This window comes from Thalassophryne amazonica, chromosome 14 (assembly GCF_902500255.1).
Source record: "Thalassophryne amazonica chromosome 14, fThaAma1.1, whole genome shotgun sequence".
Lineage (NCBI taxonomy): Eukaryota > Metazoa > Chordata > Actinopteri > Batrachoidiformes > Batrachoididae > Thalassophryne > Thalassophryne amazonica.
Genome location: NC_047116.1, coordinates 97,352,348 through 97,371,115, shown reverse-complemented (window position 1 = coordinate 97,371,115; position 18,768 = coordinate 97,352,348). Strand labels below are relative to the sequence as shown.

At 45.9% G+C, this 18,768-nt stretch overlaps 1 protein-coding gene across 1 annotated transcript in view; it reads right to left on the bottom strand.

Annotated features, from left to right (window-relative positions):
- Positions 1–18,768, bottom strand: part of kcnh3 (potassium voltage-gated channel, subfamily H (eag-related), member 3) — a 404,423-nt gene that overhangs the window by 20,682 nt on the left and 364,973 nt on the right. The window contains 1 exon segment of the mRNA XM_034186593.1: positions 6,781–6,995. Coding sequence (XP_034042484.1) covers positions 6,781–6,995 — 215 coding nt within the window.

The window sequence follows — 18,768 nt, the reverse complement described above, 5'->3', positions numbered from 1 at the left end:
ACAACGGTGGAGAGCAAGTCACGCTCCGGTCGGCATCAACATGCTGAAACGACCGGATCATTTCCAAAGTGAACGCTGTGGTGATGTGGGACCGTCATGTGACTATCTGAGAAATTGTGGAAGAGGTGGACATCAGCACTTTTTCAGCACATTCCACTGTGAAAGAAGATTTTGCTATGAAAAGAGTGGCGGCGAAATTCATCGGCACGAAGCTGATGGCGCAGTAACAGCGCCTCCGTGATGAAGCCTCACAGGACATGTTGTGACATGCCCAGCTCTTGCACCATTCGGAAGATTCAGACGGCTTTCAGTGACTTTCAGTCATGTGACTATCCGAGAAATTGTGGACGAGGTGGGCTATACATTTATTAGGAAACTTTTAACAGGTAGGTCTCAACTGATTTAAAATTTTAAAAATGTTTGCTGCTGTTCAGCTTGGTTTACTAAGTTATCAGTGTAGAAGTTATCGGATGATAATAATTAATCCGATAATGGTTTTTAAAGTTATCTAAAAAGATAATCTGATAATGAAAACATCCATCCATCCATCCATCCATTTTCTTCCGCTTTATCCGGAGTCGGGTCGCGGGGGCAGCAGCTCAAGCAAAGCCGCCCAGACCTCCCGATCCACACACACCTCCCCCAGCTCCTCCGGGGGAAGCCCAAGGCGTTCCCAAGCCAGCCAAGAGATGTAGTCCCTCCAGCGTGTCCTGGGTTTTCCCCGGGGCTTCCTCCCAATGGGACGTGCTCGGAACACCTCTCCAGCGAGGCGTCCAGGGGGCATCCGGAAAACATGCCCAAGCCACCTCAACTGACTCCTTTCAACATGGAGGAGCAGCGGCTCGACTCCGAGCTCCTCCAGAGTGATCGAGCTCCTCACCCTATCTCTAAGGGAGCGCCCAGCCACCCTGCGGAGGAAACTCATCTCGGCCGCTTGTACTCGCGATCTCGTTCTTTCAGTCATGAGCCAAAGCTCATGACCGTAGGTGAGGATCGGAACGTAGATCGATCAGTAAATCAAGAGCTTTGCCCCCCTACTCAGCTCTCTCTTCACCATGACGGTCCGATACAGCGACTGCATCACTGCAGATGCTGCACTGATCCGTCTATCGATCTCACGCTCCATCCGTCCCTCACTCGTGAACAAGACCCTGAGATACTTAAACTCCTTCACTTGAGGCAAGGACACTCCACCGACCTGAAGAGGGCAAAGCACCTTTTTCCGGTCGAGAACCATGGCCTCGGATTTGGAGGTGCTGATTTTCATCCCGGACGCTTCACACTCGACTGCAAACCGCCCCAGTGCATGCTGAAGGTCCTGATTTGACGACGCCAACAGAACCACATCATCCGCAAACAGCAGAGACGAGATTCTGTGGTTCCCAAACCAGATCCCCTCTACACCCTGGCTGCACCTAGAAATTCTGTCCATAAAAATAATGAACAGAACCAGTGAGAAAGGGCAGCCCTGGCGGAGGCCAACGTGCACTGGAAACAGGTTTGACTTACTACCGGCAATGCGAACTAAGCTCCTGCTGCGGTCATACAGGGACCGTATATCCCTTAGCAAAGGACCCCGGACCCCGTACTCCCAAAGCACTTCCCACAGGGTGCCCCAAGGGACACAGTCGAACGCCTTCTCCAGATCCACAAAACACATGTGGACTGGTTGGGCGAACTCCCATGAACCCTCGAGCACCCGATGGAGGGTGTAGAGTTGGTCCAGTGTGCCGCGACCATTATCTTCAATAATTATCTGTTATCGGATTATCGGAAGTGTGCCCACCACTGATGATACCAACAGAGTTGCCCGCATCAGGAAGTCCACAAGTCCAGAATGATGGCACTTTGTCAGTACAGAACACAGTCCTGCAGATCATGGAACAATTCAAACACACCAAGTGATTCCAGGGCCCGGCCTTCGTGTGCAGACACACGTCTGTGGGCAGAGACCTTTGCCCTTGTAGACCCAGAGGCAGACATACGCCAACAGGTCACAGTCAACATGAGCAAAGCCTCTGGGGGTGAACTTGGTTCACATCGGGTTGAGTGTTTCTTCAGCTGGAAGGTCCTCTGTCCAGACACAGATGAGCTCATGGCTCAGTCAGGTCTCACACTAAAAACCCAAATGACACAGAGGAGCTGACATAAACCCAGACAGTTATCAGCAGGAACACACAGCACCCGTCACCTCTCTAAGAGTAGTGCTGTTTCAAGGTCTAGTGCTCAAAGAAAATGAAACCCCATCACTGGCAAAGATGGTCTGCTGAGAGAGGGAGGGGTACGCCCTCAGCTGACACCCCCTGGGAAGAGAAACACCAGATCGTTGTTCCTCAAAACATCATGTGGCTACATTCTTAGTGACACATTACCACGAGTAGGTGGAACATCAGGGCGGGTGTCTTACGGAAGGTGCTGTTTGTTCTGCTGCTCTGTGGGTCACTGGGGGCGACAGGCTGGTGTCAGGCATCATACCGAAATGTGTGATCTGGAACAGACCAAGAGGAAGGCTGGAAGAACAAAAAGATGTCCAATCTACCTGCAGAACAAGTCAGCTCAGGTCCTCCAATCACAAGTGTTGGTGCTGATGTGTTTGGTCTATGGATCATTAGCTCATGGAGAACCAGAGGAGGCGCTGTGAAGAATAAACACTGTGCTGTCACCTGCACGTGCTCAGTCAGAAGACCTGTGAATATTGAAGCCCCTGAGTCTCAGGCAACCTCACGCTTTTTAAAAGCCCTAAGAAGATTGACAGTAAGTAAGTAAACTTTATTTATATAGCGCTTTTCACAGACAGGGGTCACAAAGCACTTGACAAGGTAAAACAATAAAAATATACAGTAAAAATACATACTCAGTACTAAAAGATTATTGGCCATGAAAAGCCTGTTTAAAAAGTAGAATCTTTAGTTGCTTTTTGAACATCTCAACAGAGTCCAGGGATCGCAGGGACAGAGGGAGTTCGTTCCAGAGACGAGGCACTACGGCTTTAAAAGATCGGCCTCCTCGAGTTTTAAATTAGGTTCGAGGAACCATCAACAGGTTCTGACCTAAAGATCTGAGGCTGCGGGCTGAGGTGTAGGGCTGAATCAAGTCAGCAATGTAATCAGGAGCCTGACCATGTAGTGCTCTGAAAGTCAAAACCAAGATTTTAAAATTAATTCTGGAGGCAACAGGGAGCCAGTGGAGGGATTCCAAGATAGGTGTGATGTGGGTTCTCCTGTTGGTGCGGGTCAGAAGCCTCACAGCAGAGTTCTGCACATTCTGCAACCGATTTATCTCCTTCTTACCCAGGCAAGTGAACAGGCTGTTGCAATAGTCCAACCGCGTGGAGACAAAGGCATGGATGATTTCCTCTAATTCTTTCTGTGACACCAATTGTTTAAGTATGGCGATATTTCGCAGTTGAAAGAAGCAATTCTTCACAAGCTTGCTTGCGTGCTGAGCAAGAGACATTCCTTCATCAAAAATAACGCCAAGGTTTCTAAGGCTTGTTTTTGCCGTTAAGCCCAAGTCACCAAGGAGGCTCCTGATAACAGGAACAGCACTGTCAGGGGCAACAATAAGTGTCTCAGTTTTTTCAGAGTTCAGTTGCAGACGGTTTCCATTAAGCCACTTCTTCACGTGTGACAGGCAGTCAAATAAAGAGTTCAATTTGTGGACTTCTGAAATCTTAAAGGAACAGTACAGTTGTAAGTTGTCCGCAAACAGGTGGTAGGAAATATCCCTGAAGTCCTGAATCAACTGGCCGAGGGGAAGGACATACAACTGAAACAGCAGTGGCCCCAAAACAGAACCTTGCAGGACACCATACTGTAAAGCAGCTGTTTTCGATAGTTTATGGCCAGCCAACACACTAAAGGTCCTCTCCTCCAAGTATGAGGCAAACCACTTCAGCATGGACCCCGACAACCCTACCAGATCGTGCAGCCGGTTGCTGTGGTCGATGGTGTCGAAGGCTGTGGACAGGTCTAGCAGGACTAGGACCGTGCATCTTCCTGCGTCAGCGGCCATCATGATATCACTAGACACTCTCAGTATTGCGGTCTCGGTGGAGTGGTGTTTCTGAAAGCCTGACTGAAAAGTGTCATAGATGTTGTGCATCTCAAGGAAAGACATTAGTTGTTTTGCGACCACTTTTTCCAGTATTTTTGCTAGAAAGGGGAGCTTCGATATTGGCCGGAAATTCTTAAGCTCAGACTGGTCCAAGTTAGGCTTTTTGAGTCTTGGTTCCACCACAGCATGTTTAAATGAGCTTGGAAAGAGACCGGATGACAGGGACATGTTGAACATTTTCATGACCCATGGCCCGATTAACCGTGGGCGTGTTTGTCTCTTTCATTCTGACAGAGGGAGAAACTTCACTGGATCTTGTAGGAACTTGAGTCTAAAGACCCTAAAGTGACAATTTACCCTCAGGACTGAGGCAGTACTTGGACATTCAATGGACTGCTGTTGGAGGCAAACGTCTATTATCTGACACATCAGGTTTTGGTCACACTTATGTTTGAAGTCATAGCCTTTATACCTGGTATCTGGACTTTCTGATCCAGACATGCCTGCTGTTCTCACACCTGCTATGCTTCTTACACAAAACGTGGAGAGAGTATCATCAGCCCCAGGAGAGTTTGACCTCAAAGACCTCCACAGCAAACAATGGAAGCAGATGCAGACCGGCTGACATTCCAGAAGATATCTGGTGGTACGTCAACAAAGGTCAAAATGGCATGTGAGCAAACAAAACCTGACTGAAGGCGATATCGTACTTCTTAAAGATGTGCATGTCAAGAGGAATGAATGGGCTGTTGGAGTGGTGGGGAATGCTTTTCCCAGTCAAGACAAAAAAGTTCACAAAGTGGACGTGAAGGTGGTCAGGAAGGTGCTCTGGACATGTCTCCGAAACTGTATTACTTATGAAAATAAGAAACAGTGTTACAATACATTACAACAGGAGAGGGGCGTGTTGTCTAGTTGTTAATATGCAAGAGTAGTGAGACATCTAGTGGACAAAAGTGGACATAGAAGAAAATTGCCCTTAAAAATTGTGCTGCAGATGTTTCCGTCGGGACGTTTTTGTTAGTTTACATGTTAAGACAGACACCCAGTTTCCTGCTGTCCTTTGTCTTTTGGCATCTCTTCATTTAACTACTTACTAATGATTCATGAAGAAAGCTTTTGATAAAAACCAGAGCTAAAATGTGGAAGTTGACGCTGAATAATTTTTAGTTAGTTCATGCTAAGTGCTTAGCATCTCTATGGGAGTTTTAATGTAAGTTAGCTTTAAGCTAAATGTATTGGTTACCTAAATGTGTGTTTCTTTGACAAACAGATCTTTTACATACAATTTGTATGTATTTTGTTCATGTGTTGTACCGTTTTTCAAAGTCTTCAAAGCCGTCCGGGGGCCCGTTAGTTGTCTGCTGAGCGTGCGCAGGCTGGATGCCACACATGAGCGAGAACCCATCTGCAGCACACTATTCATCGTGTCCTGTTGGCTGCTCCCGTTAGGGGTCGTCACAGTAGATCATCTGTCTCCATCTCATCCTGTCCTCTGTGTTGTCCTCTGTCCTCTGTAAGCGGAGGGTTGGTAAGGTAAACCTCCTGTTTGTCCTCCCTCTTCTCCTCCTGCCTGGTGGCTCCATCCTCAGCATCTTTCTCCCTATATACACTGGGTCCCTCCTCTGCACATGTCTGCACTAAACCATTGTGGTCTTGTGGTTAAGCGTTGGGCTTGAGACCAGAGGATCCTCTGTTCAAATCCCAGCCTGATTGGAAAATCACTAAGGGCCCTTGGGCACGGTCCTTAATCCCCTAGTTGCTCCCGGTGTGTGCCTTGTATGGCAGCAGCATCACATCGGGGTGAATGTAAGGCATTATTATAAAGCACTTTGAGCTTCTGATGCAGATGGAAAAGCGCTATATAAATGCAGTCCATTTAACATCTACCAACTGTAGCTGTAGCGGCTGCACTCTGCGTTGTGTTGTTTTTTTTACTCCGTCCATTCACTCTCCTCGGGACACGAACTCATGATCCCTGGCATGGGTGGCGGAGTCTCTAACTAGAAGGCCAAAACCCAGGGCTCCAACCTCGTGACCAGAGAATCTTTTTGAGATGTTGGGGAGTGAGTTTTACTAACTACATATGCACAGCGAGTCCTTCTGGCCTCCGTTACATAGGCACCCCGATCACTGGGAAACCCCAGCACAACACCAGACCGTCTGCTGTTGGTGGTTTTTTCAAACAGACTGCTGTTTGTGCCCATGAACTGTGAGAGCTTCAGCAGGAGGAGCACTGTGCATGCTGACAGGTACACAGAAGTGCCAAAATCAAACAAAGATCTCTGCAAAAAACATTTGAGAAAACAGCCTGACCCAAAAAGAAGTAATGATGGATACCCTACTCGGGCATCAATAGAGACATTTCCCTGTTTGGGACTTTTAACAGAGCTCATAGCTTCCAACTCAACTTCATCTTATTTGAACATGTTTGAAATAAATAAAATAAATACATGAAATTTCACTGAACCACTTTTCTTAGTGGGCTGATATGTTTTAATTGCTGTTCACCTCAGGGACACAATCATCAATCACACACGCAAAACATTATGAGGCGTCAAACTGTTAATCCCATGTTGAGACGTCGTTGAATTGAGCACTCCTCATACCTATCATCTGGTCACCACAGGGGGCGCTAGCCCACCACCAGCAACCAATGAAGTCTTACAGTGAGCATGCGGTATTATAGGGTCCTTCAGCTCTGCAGGCTGCTGTGTTACTCACGTCGGCCCCGTGGCCCTCTCGCAGATTGTACGTCAGGTCGTGCTGTATTTCACTGATGAACTTCTGGGCGTACTCGGGGTAGAGGCGCAGGACCTCGCGGAGGCCCTTGAGGCTGATGTACTGCAGGTCACAGTAGGTCAGTGCCTTGACGTTGGCGTTGGTCTTGATCACCTGCTCTTTTGTTAGGGAGTCTGATCCAATCAGATCTCCTTTACCTGTGGAGGTGACACAAACAGGATGCCAGTGTCAGACGTCTTGCTGCAGTAATTTGCAGCGTGCACGTTTTCTCCATGAGCTGTCTCCACCTGAGGGAAAATGGATGAGCATCAGTGAGGACGGTTAAATCAGTTACACACAGACTGTCAGTAAGATAAACGCGACGTGACGGCGCCGTTTCAACTGCAAGGGTGGAAAATATGTCACGTTTCATGGAGCTGTGAGTCCTGACAGAGATGTTCTTTTCTCCACAAACATCATCAGTCTGCTCAGCATGGTTCAGGTTTACGGGCGGAGCAGCTTCCTTCAAAGTAAAGCACTTATAATGACTGACTAATTAAAAATTATATCATTCTATTTTCCTAACCTGTATTTTCAGGTGCGACTTAAATCTTCTGAGACTGAGAAACATTTTGTACATTTGTTGTTTTCTTGAATAAACTTTCCCTTACCAAAGAGTAGTACTAGTACTACACTATTTGTCTTTTAAACTAAAAAATAAGCAAATGTTCTTTCAGTTAACTTGCTGTGTACTTATCAGCAATAAACTTAATGGATTATACTTAAAGTATACTTTGTTTAGTATACACAAAGGTTGAAGTATATTTGGCCTATAGGTACAGTATACGGTACTGAAGTGTGCTTGCACATACTGACAAGTACACAAAAACCTCTGAATACACTTGGTGATAACAGAGAAGTATGTGGTAAAGTCCAGGTACACTTTATTTATACTTCTACATTAGACATGTTTTGTTGTGCTTTCAGCTTGATGGTCTTGATGGACAACCATCTTTGCAGCAATCCACCAATCAGGTGGATCTGTATGGTAGAGTGGCCAGACAGAAGCCACTCCTTAGTAAAAGGCACATGGCAGCCCACCTGGAGTTTGACAAAAGGCACCTGAAGGACTCTCAGACCAGGAGAAACAAAATTCTCTGGTCTGATGAGACAAAGATTGAACTCTTTGGCATCATGTTTGGAGGAAACCAGGCACCATCTCTACAGTGAAGCATGGTGGTGGCAGCATCATGCTGTGGGGATGTTTTTCAGCAGCAGGAACTGGGAGACTAGTCAGGATTGAGGGAAAGATGAATGCAGCAATGTACAGAGACATCCTGGATGAAAACCTGTTCCAGAGCGCTCTTGACCTCAGACTGGGGCGACGGTTCATCTTTCAGCAGGACAATGACCCTAAGCACACAGCCAAGATATCAAAGGAGTGTCTTCAGGACAACTCTGTGAATGTCCTTGAGTGGACCAGCCAGAGCCCAGACCTGAATCTGACTGAACATCTCTGGAGAGACCTGAAAATGTCTGTGCACCGACGCTCCCCATCCAACCTGATGGAGCTTGAGAGGTGCTGCAAAGAGGAATGGACCAAACTGCCCAAAGATAGGTGTACCAAGCTTGTGGCATCATATTCAAGAAGATTTGAGGCTGGAATTGCTGACAAAGGTGCATCAACAAAGTACTGAGCAAAGGCTGTGAATACTTATGGTCATGGGATTTCTTAGTTTTTTGTTTTTAATAAATTTGCAAAAATAAAAAAACCTACTTTTTCATGTTGTCATTATGGGGTATTGTGAGTAGAATTTTGAGGGAAAATTAATTTAATCCATTTTGGAATAAGGCTGTAACTGTCATGCCCGGCCCTGATCCAGGCTTTAATCCCTATTTTGTCCCTTCCTTTTACTCACTGGTGGCTTCGGCTTGGATTTATTAGTTGCTTATTTTCATTATCCTGGGTTCTATTTTACTTTGCTACTTGGTTACTTTTATACTTTAGTCATTGTTCAGTTCTGTCAGGTTATGTTTTCATTGTTTATCACTTGTTTATTTTGTTCTTCTCATTTGTTATATTATCTGTTGTGTTTTAGTGTCAGGTTTTCTTTATCACAGAGTCTGTTTTATTTATAGTTTGTTTAGCCGCTTTGTTGTCTTAGTTCCAGTTTAGTTTTGTCTAGTGTTTATTTTCTTTCAGTTCTCATGTTCATTGTTGTGAAAGTGTAGTGACACGGACCCACAACAGGGGGCGCAAATGAACGGTCAATAGATGAGCCAAAAATTAACAATTTAATGTTGTGAAGGAGCACAACGAACATACAGACAATCTCAGAATATGATAGCAGTCAATCCACAAAGGTGACGTGTGGCAGGCTCGAGGATAGAAGACGTCTGTCCTGAGAAGAGCCAGAACCACACGATTTCCGCCGCCACCGAACCTGGTGAATACTGGAGCCGCCAAGTCCCGAATTCCCAGGTCATCACCGTCCCCGACTGTCGGATCTGGTACTGCTGGCGAAGAACAAAGACAGTCAAGTGTGGGTGTGTGTACACCCAGTAACAATAACAGTGGGAATGCCACCTCCACCTCTCACTCAATATGCTGATGAGTACCGCAGTGATTCCTCAGGGGAAAAGAGTGCCGTCCTGCACTCACTCAGCCCCCACAAACTAAGGACCGGTACTCCTGCAAACACTCACAATAGACAGATTATTAGTTACCACAAATGGCTGAGGATATTACCTCCAATGAAGTACGATATCTCGGCGATGAGGTGGAGATGACGTCTGGGTTTTATGGAGTGGGATGATGAAGAATGAGTGACAGCTGTCAGGACATAATGAGTAACAGTTGTCACTCCCGGCTGTGTCCGTGGCGGCAGCGCCCTCTCGTGCCTGAAGCCCGCACTTCAGACAGGGCGCCCTCTGGTGGTGGGCCAGCAGTACCTCCTCTTCTGGCGGCCCACACAACAGTTCATGCCAGGTTTGTTGTTGTATTATATTCTGCCCTCGATTTCCGTTTTAGCTCTGTTCGGTTTTCCTCATTGCCATTTGTTTGTTTCCACTCCACACCCCTGCACCTGCCGTCATGTCTTCGTTCCTCACTCATATTTGATTGTGTTCACTGCACCTGTCTCGTATCTTTCACTCACACTCTTGGCACCTGCTCATGTGTCTTTGTCTATTACATCACTCCACTTTGTGCACTCCCCTCCTCACAATCTTGCCCATGTATAATCTTCGTTCACTAGCCACGCCCCTTTCTAGATCTTTCCTCACGTGCACATCCTGATTCGTCCACCTGCATTTAAACTTCACAGTCCTTCACTTCCCTGCTAGATTATTGTCTCTGTACACTTTCCAGCGCCTGGTTTTCAGACCTGAGTTTGCCAAGCTGTGTTCTGATTTCTGCTCTGTTCTCCTTAACTGTGCCTCTTGCCTCTCCCCAGATGTCCGTGTTTGCTCATGTCACAGAACCCTGCTTGTCCATGACTGCATCTCAGCCTAACCCTGCTTGTACCTCTGTCTCGCAGACTGATTACATGTGCAGCGTACCTGAGCCTGGAATAAAGACCATGATTTCATTCACACCTAAGCCTAGTCTGGAAGTGGCCGCTCCTGGTGCCGGGCCACCGCCCAGCCTGACAGTAACATAAAATGCAGAAAAAGTGAAGCGCTGTGAATACTTTCTGGATGCACTGTAATGCCGTGTTCACACCGGGTGCGATCAGACGCTACAAATTCGCGGGGGTCGCGTGGCGACGGACGCGCCTCCTTTGCCTGATGTGTCGCTCTGCTTGGGTGGACTTTCGCTGCAAAAATTCACCCCGGTGCATCCTCAAATAGGAGGAGCTTCCATTCTGCTCGGCGTCAAGTCATCATGACGGACCTTTATCACACGGAGCAAGTTGTTGTGGAAAGCTCCCAATACAGAGAGTATCATTATTTGCTGCAGGAGCTGCGTCTTGATGACGGCCACTTTCAGTGGTCCTTCCACCTCTGCGGGACCCAGTTTGAGGACCAACTGTCCCGTTCACGCGTGCACATGTAAACAATAAAAAAAAAAGAAACTCCGCTGCTTGCTGCAGCTCTTGTTCTCCCCAAAAACTCTGTCATAATTGTCTTTAGAAACCAGTCACCATTTGTTTTATTATACATCTGTGTATTTAATTAATAAAATATTCTCCATAGATGATTCACTCTCGCGCGCACACATAAAAGAAGAATGAAAGAAAGAAAGAAACTCCGCTCCCGCTGCTGCGGGGCTGCTCCTCGCTCTTTCCCAAAAAAACTGTCATATTTGTCTTTAGAAACCAGTCACCATTTGCTTTATTATACATCTGTGTAGTTAATAAATAAAATAATCTCCACAGACGATACGCTCGCGCGCGCAGGTAACATCAAAAAGAGAAAGAAACTCCGCTGCTTGCTGTGGTGCTGCTGTTTGCTCCAAAAACTCTGTCATAATTGTGAAATAAAGGACAAAAGAGACATAAGTCCTGCTCACAGGCTGCTACCAGATACAGGACATGTTCACATCTTCAGTCAAACTCCAGACATCTCCACGTCACTACATATTCAGTCCCTGATTGGTCATCGCGGCGCGAAGAGATGAAAAAGTTCAGATTTTTCAACTTGGAGAGGAGGGCAACACGACGTGACGCGACACAATATCGCACTACAAATGCGCAAAACGCTCAAAATCACTTCACTCGTGTCCATCGCATCACGCTGCGCGGTTTGGCGCCAAAACGCGTCATTACATAGGAATTACATGGCAACCTGTGGCTGCAGTCACTCGTGTTGCGCCCGGTGTGAACGCAGCATAATAGTGTAAAATACAGGTTCATTGTCAGGGTGAGTTCTTTTTACAGTAATAACTGCAAAAATCTTGATGCACTGTTGCAGTGAAATCGAAGTATGAGCAGAGAAAAGCATTTGTGTGTGTATGTGTGTGTGTGTGCGCTCCACTCGAAGCAGCCTGGCGCAGGTTCAGTGAACGTCAGGGTCCAAGTACGGAAAATGATCACTCAGATATTTCAGAGTGATTTCAGTATATTAGGATTTGGGGACATACTGTGCACCACCTCTTCCCCGTCCCAGGCTGATCTGATCCCACTGAGCTGAGCAAGTGTGGAATCAATTTGGCAGAGGGTTCACTGAGCTCAGGGGGTAAAAGCAAAGCAAAATCTCCCCACTTTTTCTGAGTGGTTTGCCTGCTTGGGAGGTTTTTTGGTATTTATCATGATTGCTCTATAGATCGATGTACAGATTGGGGCTGCATCTGAAATTTTATGGATCCTGCTGCTTAGTCTACTGCCACCGTGACCTGGACCCAGATAAGTGTCTGAAAGTGAATAAATAATGAATGAATAAATTGCTGCATAAGTTCTTCTTCTTCTTCTTCTTACTCAGTCACCAGACAATGAAAAAGACTTTCAAGTCATAGATTCAGGTTTGCTTTGTTTTCTCACACACACACACACACACACACACACACACACACACACACACACACACACACACACACACACACACACACACACACACACACACACACACACACACACACACACACACACACACACACACACACACACACTCATCTTCAACCGCTTAGTCCAATCAAGGGTCACGGGGGGGCTGGAGCCTATCCCAGCAGTCATAGAGCGTGAGGCGGGGTGCACCCAGGACAGGAGGTCAGTCTGTCACAGGGTCACAAACAGACAAACAAACACATTCACACCCACTCACGCACCCATGGACAATTTAAAGATCCCAGTCCACCTAACCTGCATGTCTTTGGATGTAGGAGGAAACCAGAGCACCTGGAGGAAACCCACACAAACATGGGGAGAACATGCAAAGGCCACAGGCGGGAATTGAACCCGTGACCTTCTCGCTGTGAGGCAACAGTGCTAACCACCAAGCCACCGTGCTGTCTCCTTTGTTTTCTTTCTTTTTAATTACTTTTAAAGTGATGTTCAAGGACACTTTTATTCACTTGAACTGTTTATGTTGCATTTGAATGTAACAGTTAAGTATTATATTATTTAAACATTGGAGACTTTGTTTTCATTCAGTACATGGGCAGAAGTTATTCATTTCCATTGCCCTTTAAGGTCTTGTTAAAAACTGAAGTGTTCAGATCGGTGACTAAAAACCGTGATCCAATCCAAAATGTGGGTTGTTGTGATCTGTTACACCGCTATTAAGTAGTAAATCTATGGTACTTGCTGTCACCTGGTCCACACGGGTGTGCTGGGCTTAAAAACAGGTGTGGTCAGGCATCAGAAAACTGCAAACCATTAAAAACCAGGGGCCTCATGTACAAAGGCTGCTTACACACAAAAACCTGGTGTCTCCACACCAACGGTCAGACGTATTCAGGGAACACAAGGATTTTCTTGCAAATGATGATAATTGGCTCAAACTGATTTCAATTAGCAAGGCCACTGTTACTGGAGTTGTGCACAGAACGGTGACGGCCCAGAGCGCAACACGGCGAGGAGCCAGGGGTCGTCTGTGCTCACACAGGTGCTGACCACACTGGGCTTCCTGGCATCAGGGGCATTCCAGCATGAGCTGGCCGATCGGCAGTGGTAGGCGCAGTTCCGGTAATCCGCTAATCGCTAAAGATGTTTTCATTATTGGATTAGTTTTTCAGATAACTTTGAAAACCATCATTTTTAGAATGTATTTCTGCAGACATGGTAAACAAAGCTGAACAGTTCCAAACATCTATGAAATCTAAAATTAGTTAAGTACCTACTGTTAAATGTTATAGAGTAGATGCACAGTTCTATCCTCCATAAACAAAGGAGAGCTGGTACTAGAAGAACCCGCTCTATCCTCTGCAGGCAAAGGAGAACTGGTCCCCCCCCAAAAAAGAAGAAAAATCTAATTTCTCTGGACCCCATACTGATATGCTGGCAATATCACCCATGTCATCCAGAGGCATATAGTTTTAACTTATGGTTAAAATTTTAACCAAACTAATTTCGGACAAGTTATTTAAATTAGCGTTACATCTGAAGTTTTATCAAGTGAAAATATTGGATATATGTTTTAGTTTTAAAGTAATGCACTAATTTTGAAGGTTTTACTGAGGATATGGTGTGTCCAGGTGCATTATGGGTACCTCAGTACATTCACGACAGAAGAAATGCATTTGAGACGCTCTGATCAGGCTCCACACGGACAACAGCATTAAACTCTTTGTATATTGTGCCTAAAACTCTCGTGAATATGTTCTCTGGGTTTATAGATGTTGTTATTGTGTTTGTTTTATGTAAAAATGCCAGAAGCTCAGGTTGCTCATCCATTATTTCCAATTGGAATCATTGCAATCAATTCCTGTTTGTTCTTTAGAGCTCTGTAGTAAATAGGAGCTTCCAGCAGTGGGCAGGATACTCAAAGACAGAAGTGCTGACTCACTGTTAGGGTCTATAGTCACCTTTGATGCTACCAGAAGCAATTGTGGTGTTAAAACTCAAAATCAGCTTGTTAGTTGTTGAAAGTGTACTGGAGACAATACTGGAAGTTATCTGTTATCTGTAGCTTCCAGTAAATTTTTGGGTGGTTTATCGGTTGAACTTTTCAGTTAGCTGATTATCTGTTACTGAAGCTATTTTTTTGGTTAATTGTGCCCACCACTGCTGATTGGTCAGGAGTGTGCCAGTCAACCTTGAGCCACACCACCAGCTATGTGGAACACAGTCATTCGAATGTCATCCAGATACATTACATTCCGACATTAAAGCACAATTAGAAAAGTATCCGACCTTAAAAAAACCATATGGATTTGAATCACGTGTGATTGCGTCAGACAAGCTTGAACCCTCGTGCGCATGCGTGAGTTTTTCCACGCCTGTCGGTTGCGTCATTCGCCTGTGAGCAGGCTTTGAGTGAGGAGTGGTCCACCCCCTCAGCGGATTTTCATTGTCAGGAAATGGCGGAATGATTTGGGCTTTTTTTTCCATCAGACGTTTTCAGAAACTGTTAGAGACTGGCAGCTGGAAACCATTAGAAAAATGTATCTGGCTTTCGGTGAAAATTTTACGGGCTTCACAGAGAATAAGGACTGTTACTACAGCTTTAAGGACGGCTTTAAGGACGCTCGGCACACCATGCTCCGTGCCGCCATCGAGAGCCACAAACCACCGGATCATTTCTAAACGGATGGCTCTGTGGATACGAGACCGTTGTGTGCACTTTCTCTGGTTATCACAAGAGCTGGACATCAACCATTTTCCGGCAGATTTCACTTTTAACAAGAGATTTTGTCATGGAAAGCCGAGCGGAGGCTTCGCGCGTCATGACCAATTTGCTGATGGAGCGAGACAAAGGAACACCTCCATTTTGGTCTCACAGGACGGCTTTGAGATGGTGTTCAGACAGCTGTCAATGGTTTTTCCATCGAGTGATTATCCGAGAAATTGTGGATGTGCCTGGACATGCCAGAACATGTCCCGTGAGGCTTCATCACGGCGTTGCTTTGTGCCATGCAGCACCGTTGCGCCGTGCGGAATTCCTTTGCACGTCTGTCTCAATGTGCCAAAAAAGTGCTGATGTCCATGTCTTTTCACAATTCCTGTGCTAGTCAGATGACATCCCGGATAAAACACAGCGTCCAGTTTGGAAATGAACGGCACATTCCACTGTTACAGGAGTTTTGTCATGGAAAGAGGAGCGGAAGCTTTGCGCGTCGCGGCGGTGCCGCATGGCGCACAGCAACGCCGTGATGAAGCCTCATGGGACATGTTCTGGCAAGCCCAGGCACATCCACAATTTCTCGGATAATCACTCGATGGAAAAACCATCGACAGCTGTCTGAACGCCATCTCAAAGCCGTCCTGTGAGACCAAAACGGAGGTGGTTTTGTCTCGCTTCAGTAGCGAATCCATTGTGACGCGCGAAGCCTCCGCTCGGCTTTCCATGACAAAATCTCTTGTTAAAAGTGAAATCTGCCGGAAAATGGTTGATGTCCAGCTCTTGTGATAACCAGAGAAATTGCACACGATGGTCACGGATCCAGACAGCCATCCATTTAGAAATGAAATGGTCGCTCAGCCTGTCGATGGCGGCTTCGGAGCGCGGCGCACCACCAGTCGCTCTGGGCCGTCCTTAAAGTGACAGTAACACTCCGTAATCTCTTTGAAGCCCATCCGTTTAGAAATGATCCGGTGGTTTGTGGCTCTCGATGGCGGCACGGAGCGTGGCGCGCCGAGTGTCCTTAAAGCTGTCCTTAAAACTGTAGTAACAGTGCTTATTCTCTGTGAAGCCCGTAAAATTTTCATCGAAAACCAGATAAATTTTTCTAATGGTTTCCAGCTGCCAGTCTCTAACAGTTTCTGAAAAAATTCTAATGGAAAAAAAGCCCAAATCATTCCGCCATTTCCTGACAATGAAAATCCGATGAGGGGGTGGACCACTCCTCACTCAAATCCTGCTCACAGGCGAATGACGCAACCAACAGGCGTGGAAAAACTCACGCATGTGCACGAGGGTTCAAGCTTGTCTGACGCAATCACACGTGATTCAAATCCATATGGTTTTTGAAAAAAATAATAAGGTCGGATACTTTTCTAATAGACCTCGTAAAGGCGCCAACACATGATGATGAATTTGTTAATAGGAAACATTTTCATTCCATCAATGTTCAAATCATATGTGATGCACAAATGCGCATCAGGCTGGAGGCTGGTACGGTGTGCAATTTGGAGGTTGCTTGGTACTTTATTTGTGTAATTGTTCCAAATGAAAATCAGCTTGGGCACATTTGGGAATGTGCGCATTCAAATATGTTTTTATTTATTTATTTGTTTTGTTTTGTTTTGTGCTTTGCTGGTAAAGTTAGGGCTGCTGAAGGAACCCCAACACCGACCAAGAGAGGCAGTACAATGAACTCCATTCCCACACTTGGACAGTAGTGAAGGGGGCACTTAGGATATGGCCAGTTGGGCGGATGTCAGCAGCTGGCCTGGAAGCCGGCCCCACTGGTGAAACTTCACTGCGGGTGAAACTTCACAGCACTGTGAGCAGACTGTTGTATGACCAGTATAATGGCAATTTTTACAAATTCAGCATGGGACGATCCATGTGACCTTCATGGGCTTGCATCCCTCCCGTGAGTGCGGTGTCACCCACTATCGCGGCCACTTGTTTGTTGAAGGGGTGAATTCCTCCACTCTGTCCCCTCCTTTGAAATCCTCCATCTGACCATTACTTTCTGATTTCACTGTGTGTGCACAGGTGTGAGCCTCAGCATTTATATAGCCTTGCATACACACACACACACGCACACATTTTTTCTTTCACGTTGTGCAAGCTGCAATGTGGCAGAACAAAGTATGAGCCACAGCTTTCATCTTTTCTGCACTCTGCCTCTACAAGTGCTTCAGTTTTTGCACACAACAACACAGAGGCGATGGCGTCATCAAACTCCTGAAACTTCACACTTATTGCCCCGTCAGCACGACACAAACCAGAGGTGGGACAAAGTCACCATCAAGTAACTCTCAAGTCATGAATCAGCAAGTCGCAAGTCGCGTCTCAAGTCATAATGACCACCAACTGTTTGCAAGCTGACTTGAGACTTGGAGATTGATGACTTGAGAATGACTCAACAGTGACTTTGTCCCACCTCTGGTACAAATGGAACGTGCATGGATCCATGCGTACACACACTTTGATACATCTGAATGTTTTTGCGTGTACGCCAGTGTCTGGGTTTTGGGGTATGTCATGCTTCAGTAGGAAATCCACGCAAGTATTTGTACATGAGGCCCCTAGACTGAAGTCCAGTTCAGAGACCTTCTGTTATTTACACAGAGCAATATTCAGATATGACTCAGAGGCATGGACACCCTGCTTAAACAGAATGCCCACCAGAAATCATCATCACGATCATAATCATCACCATCATCAACTCACCAACATCATCACCATCATCATCCCCATCGTCATCACCATTATCATCATCATCATCATAATCTTCATCATCTTCACCATCGTCATCATCATTACCATCATCTTCACCATCGTCGTCATCATCATCACATCACCATCATCAACATTATCATCACCATCATCATTACCATCATCATCACCAATGTTATCATCATCACCATCATCACCATCATCGCCACCATCATCACCATCATCATCATCATCATCGCTATCATCATCATCATCATCATCATCGCTATCATCATCATCATCATCGCCATCATCATGATCTTTGCCATCATTATCATCATCATCGCCATCATCATCATCACCATCGTCATCATCATCATCATCATCATCGCCATCATCATGATCTTTGCCATCATTATCATCATCATCGCCATCATCATCATCGCCATCATCATCATCATCATCGCCATCATCATCATCACCATCGTATCACCATCGTCATCATCATTATCATCATCATCGCCATCATCATCACCATCGTATCACCATCGTCATCGCCATCATCATCATCATCATCGCCATCATCATCATCACCATCGTATCACCATCGTCATCATCACCATCATCAACATTATCATCACCATCATCATTACCATCATCATCACCAATGTTATCATCATCACCATCATCACCATCATCGCTATCATCGCCACCATCATCACCATCATCATCATCATCATCGCTATCATCATCATCATCATCGCCATCATGATCTTTGCCATCATTATCATCATCATCGCCATCATCATCATCACCATCGTCATCATCATCATCATCATCATCGCCATCATCATCATCACCATCGTATCACCATCGTCATCATCATTATCATCATCATCGCCATCATCATCACCATCGTATCACCATCGTCATCGCCATCATCATCATCATCATCGCCATCATCATCATCACCATCGTATCACCATCGTCATCATCATCATCATCGCCATCATCATCACCATCACCATCACCATCACCATATCATCATCATCATCACCATCACCA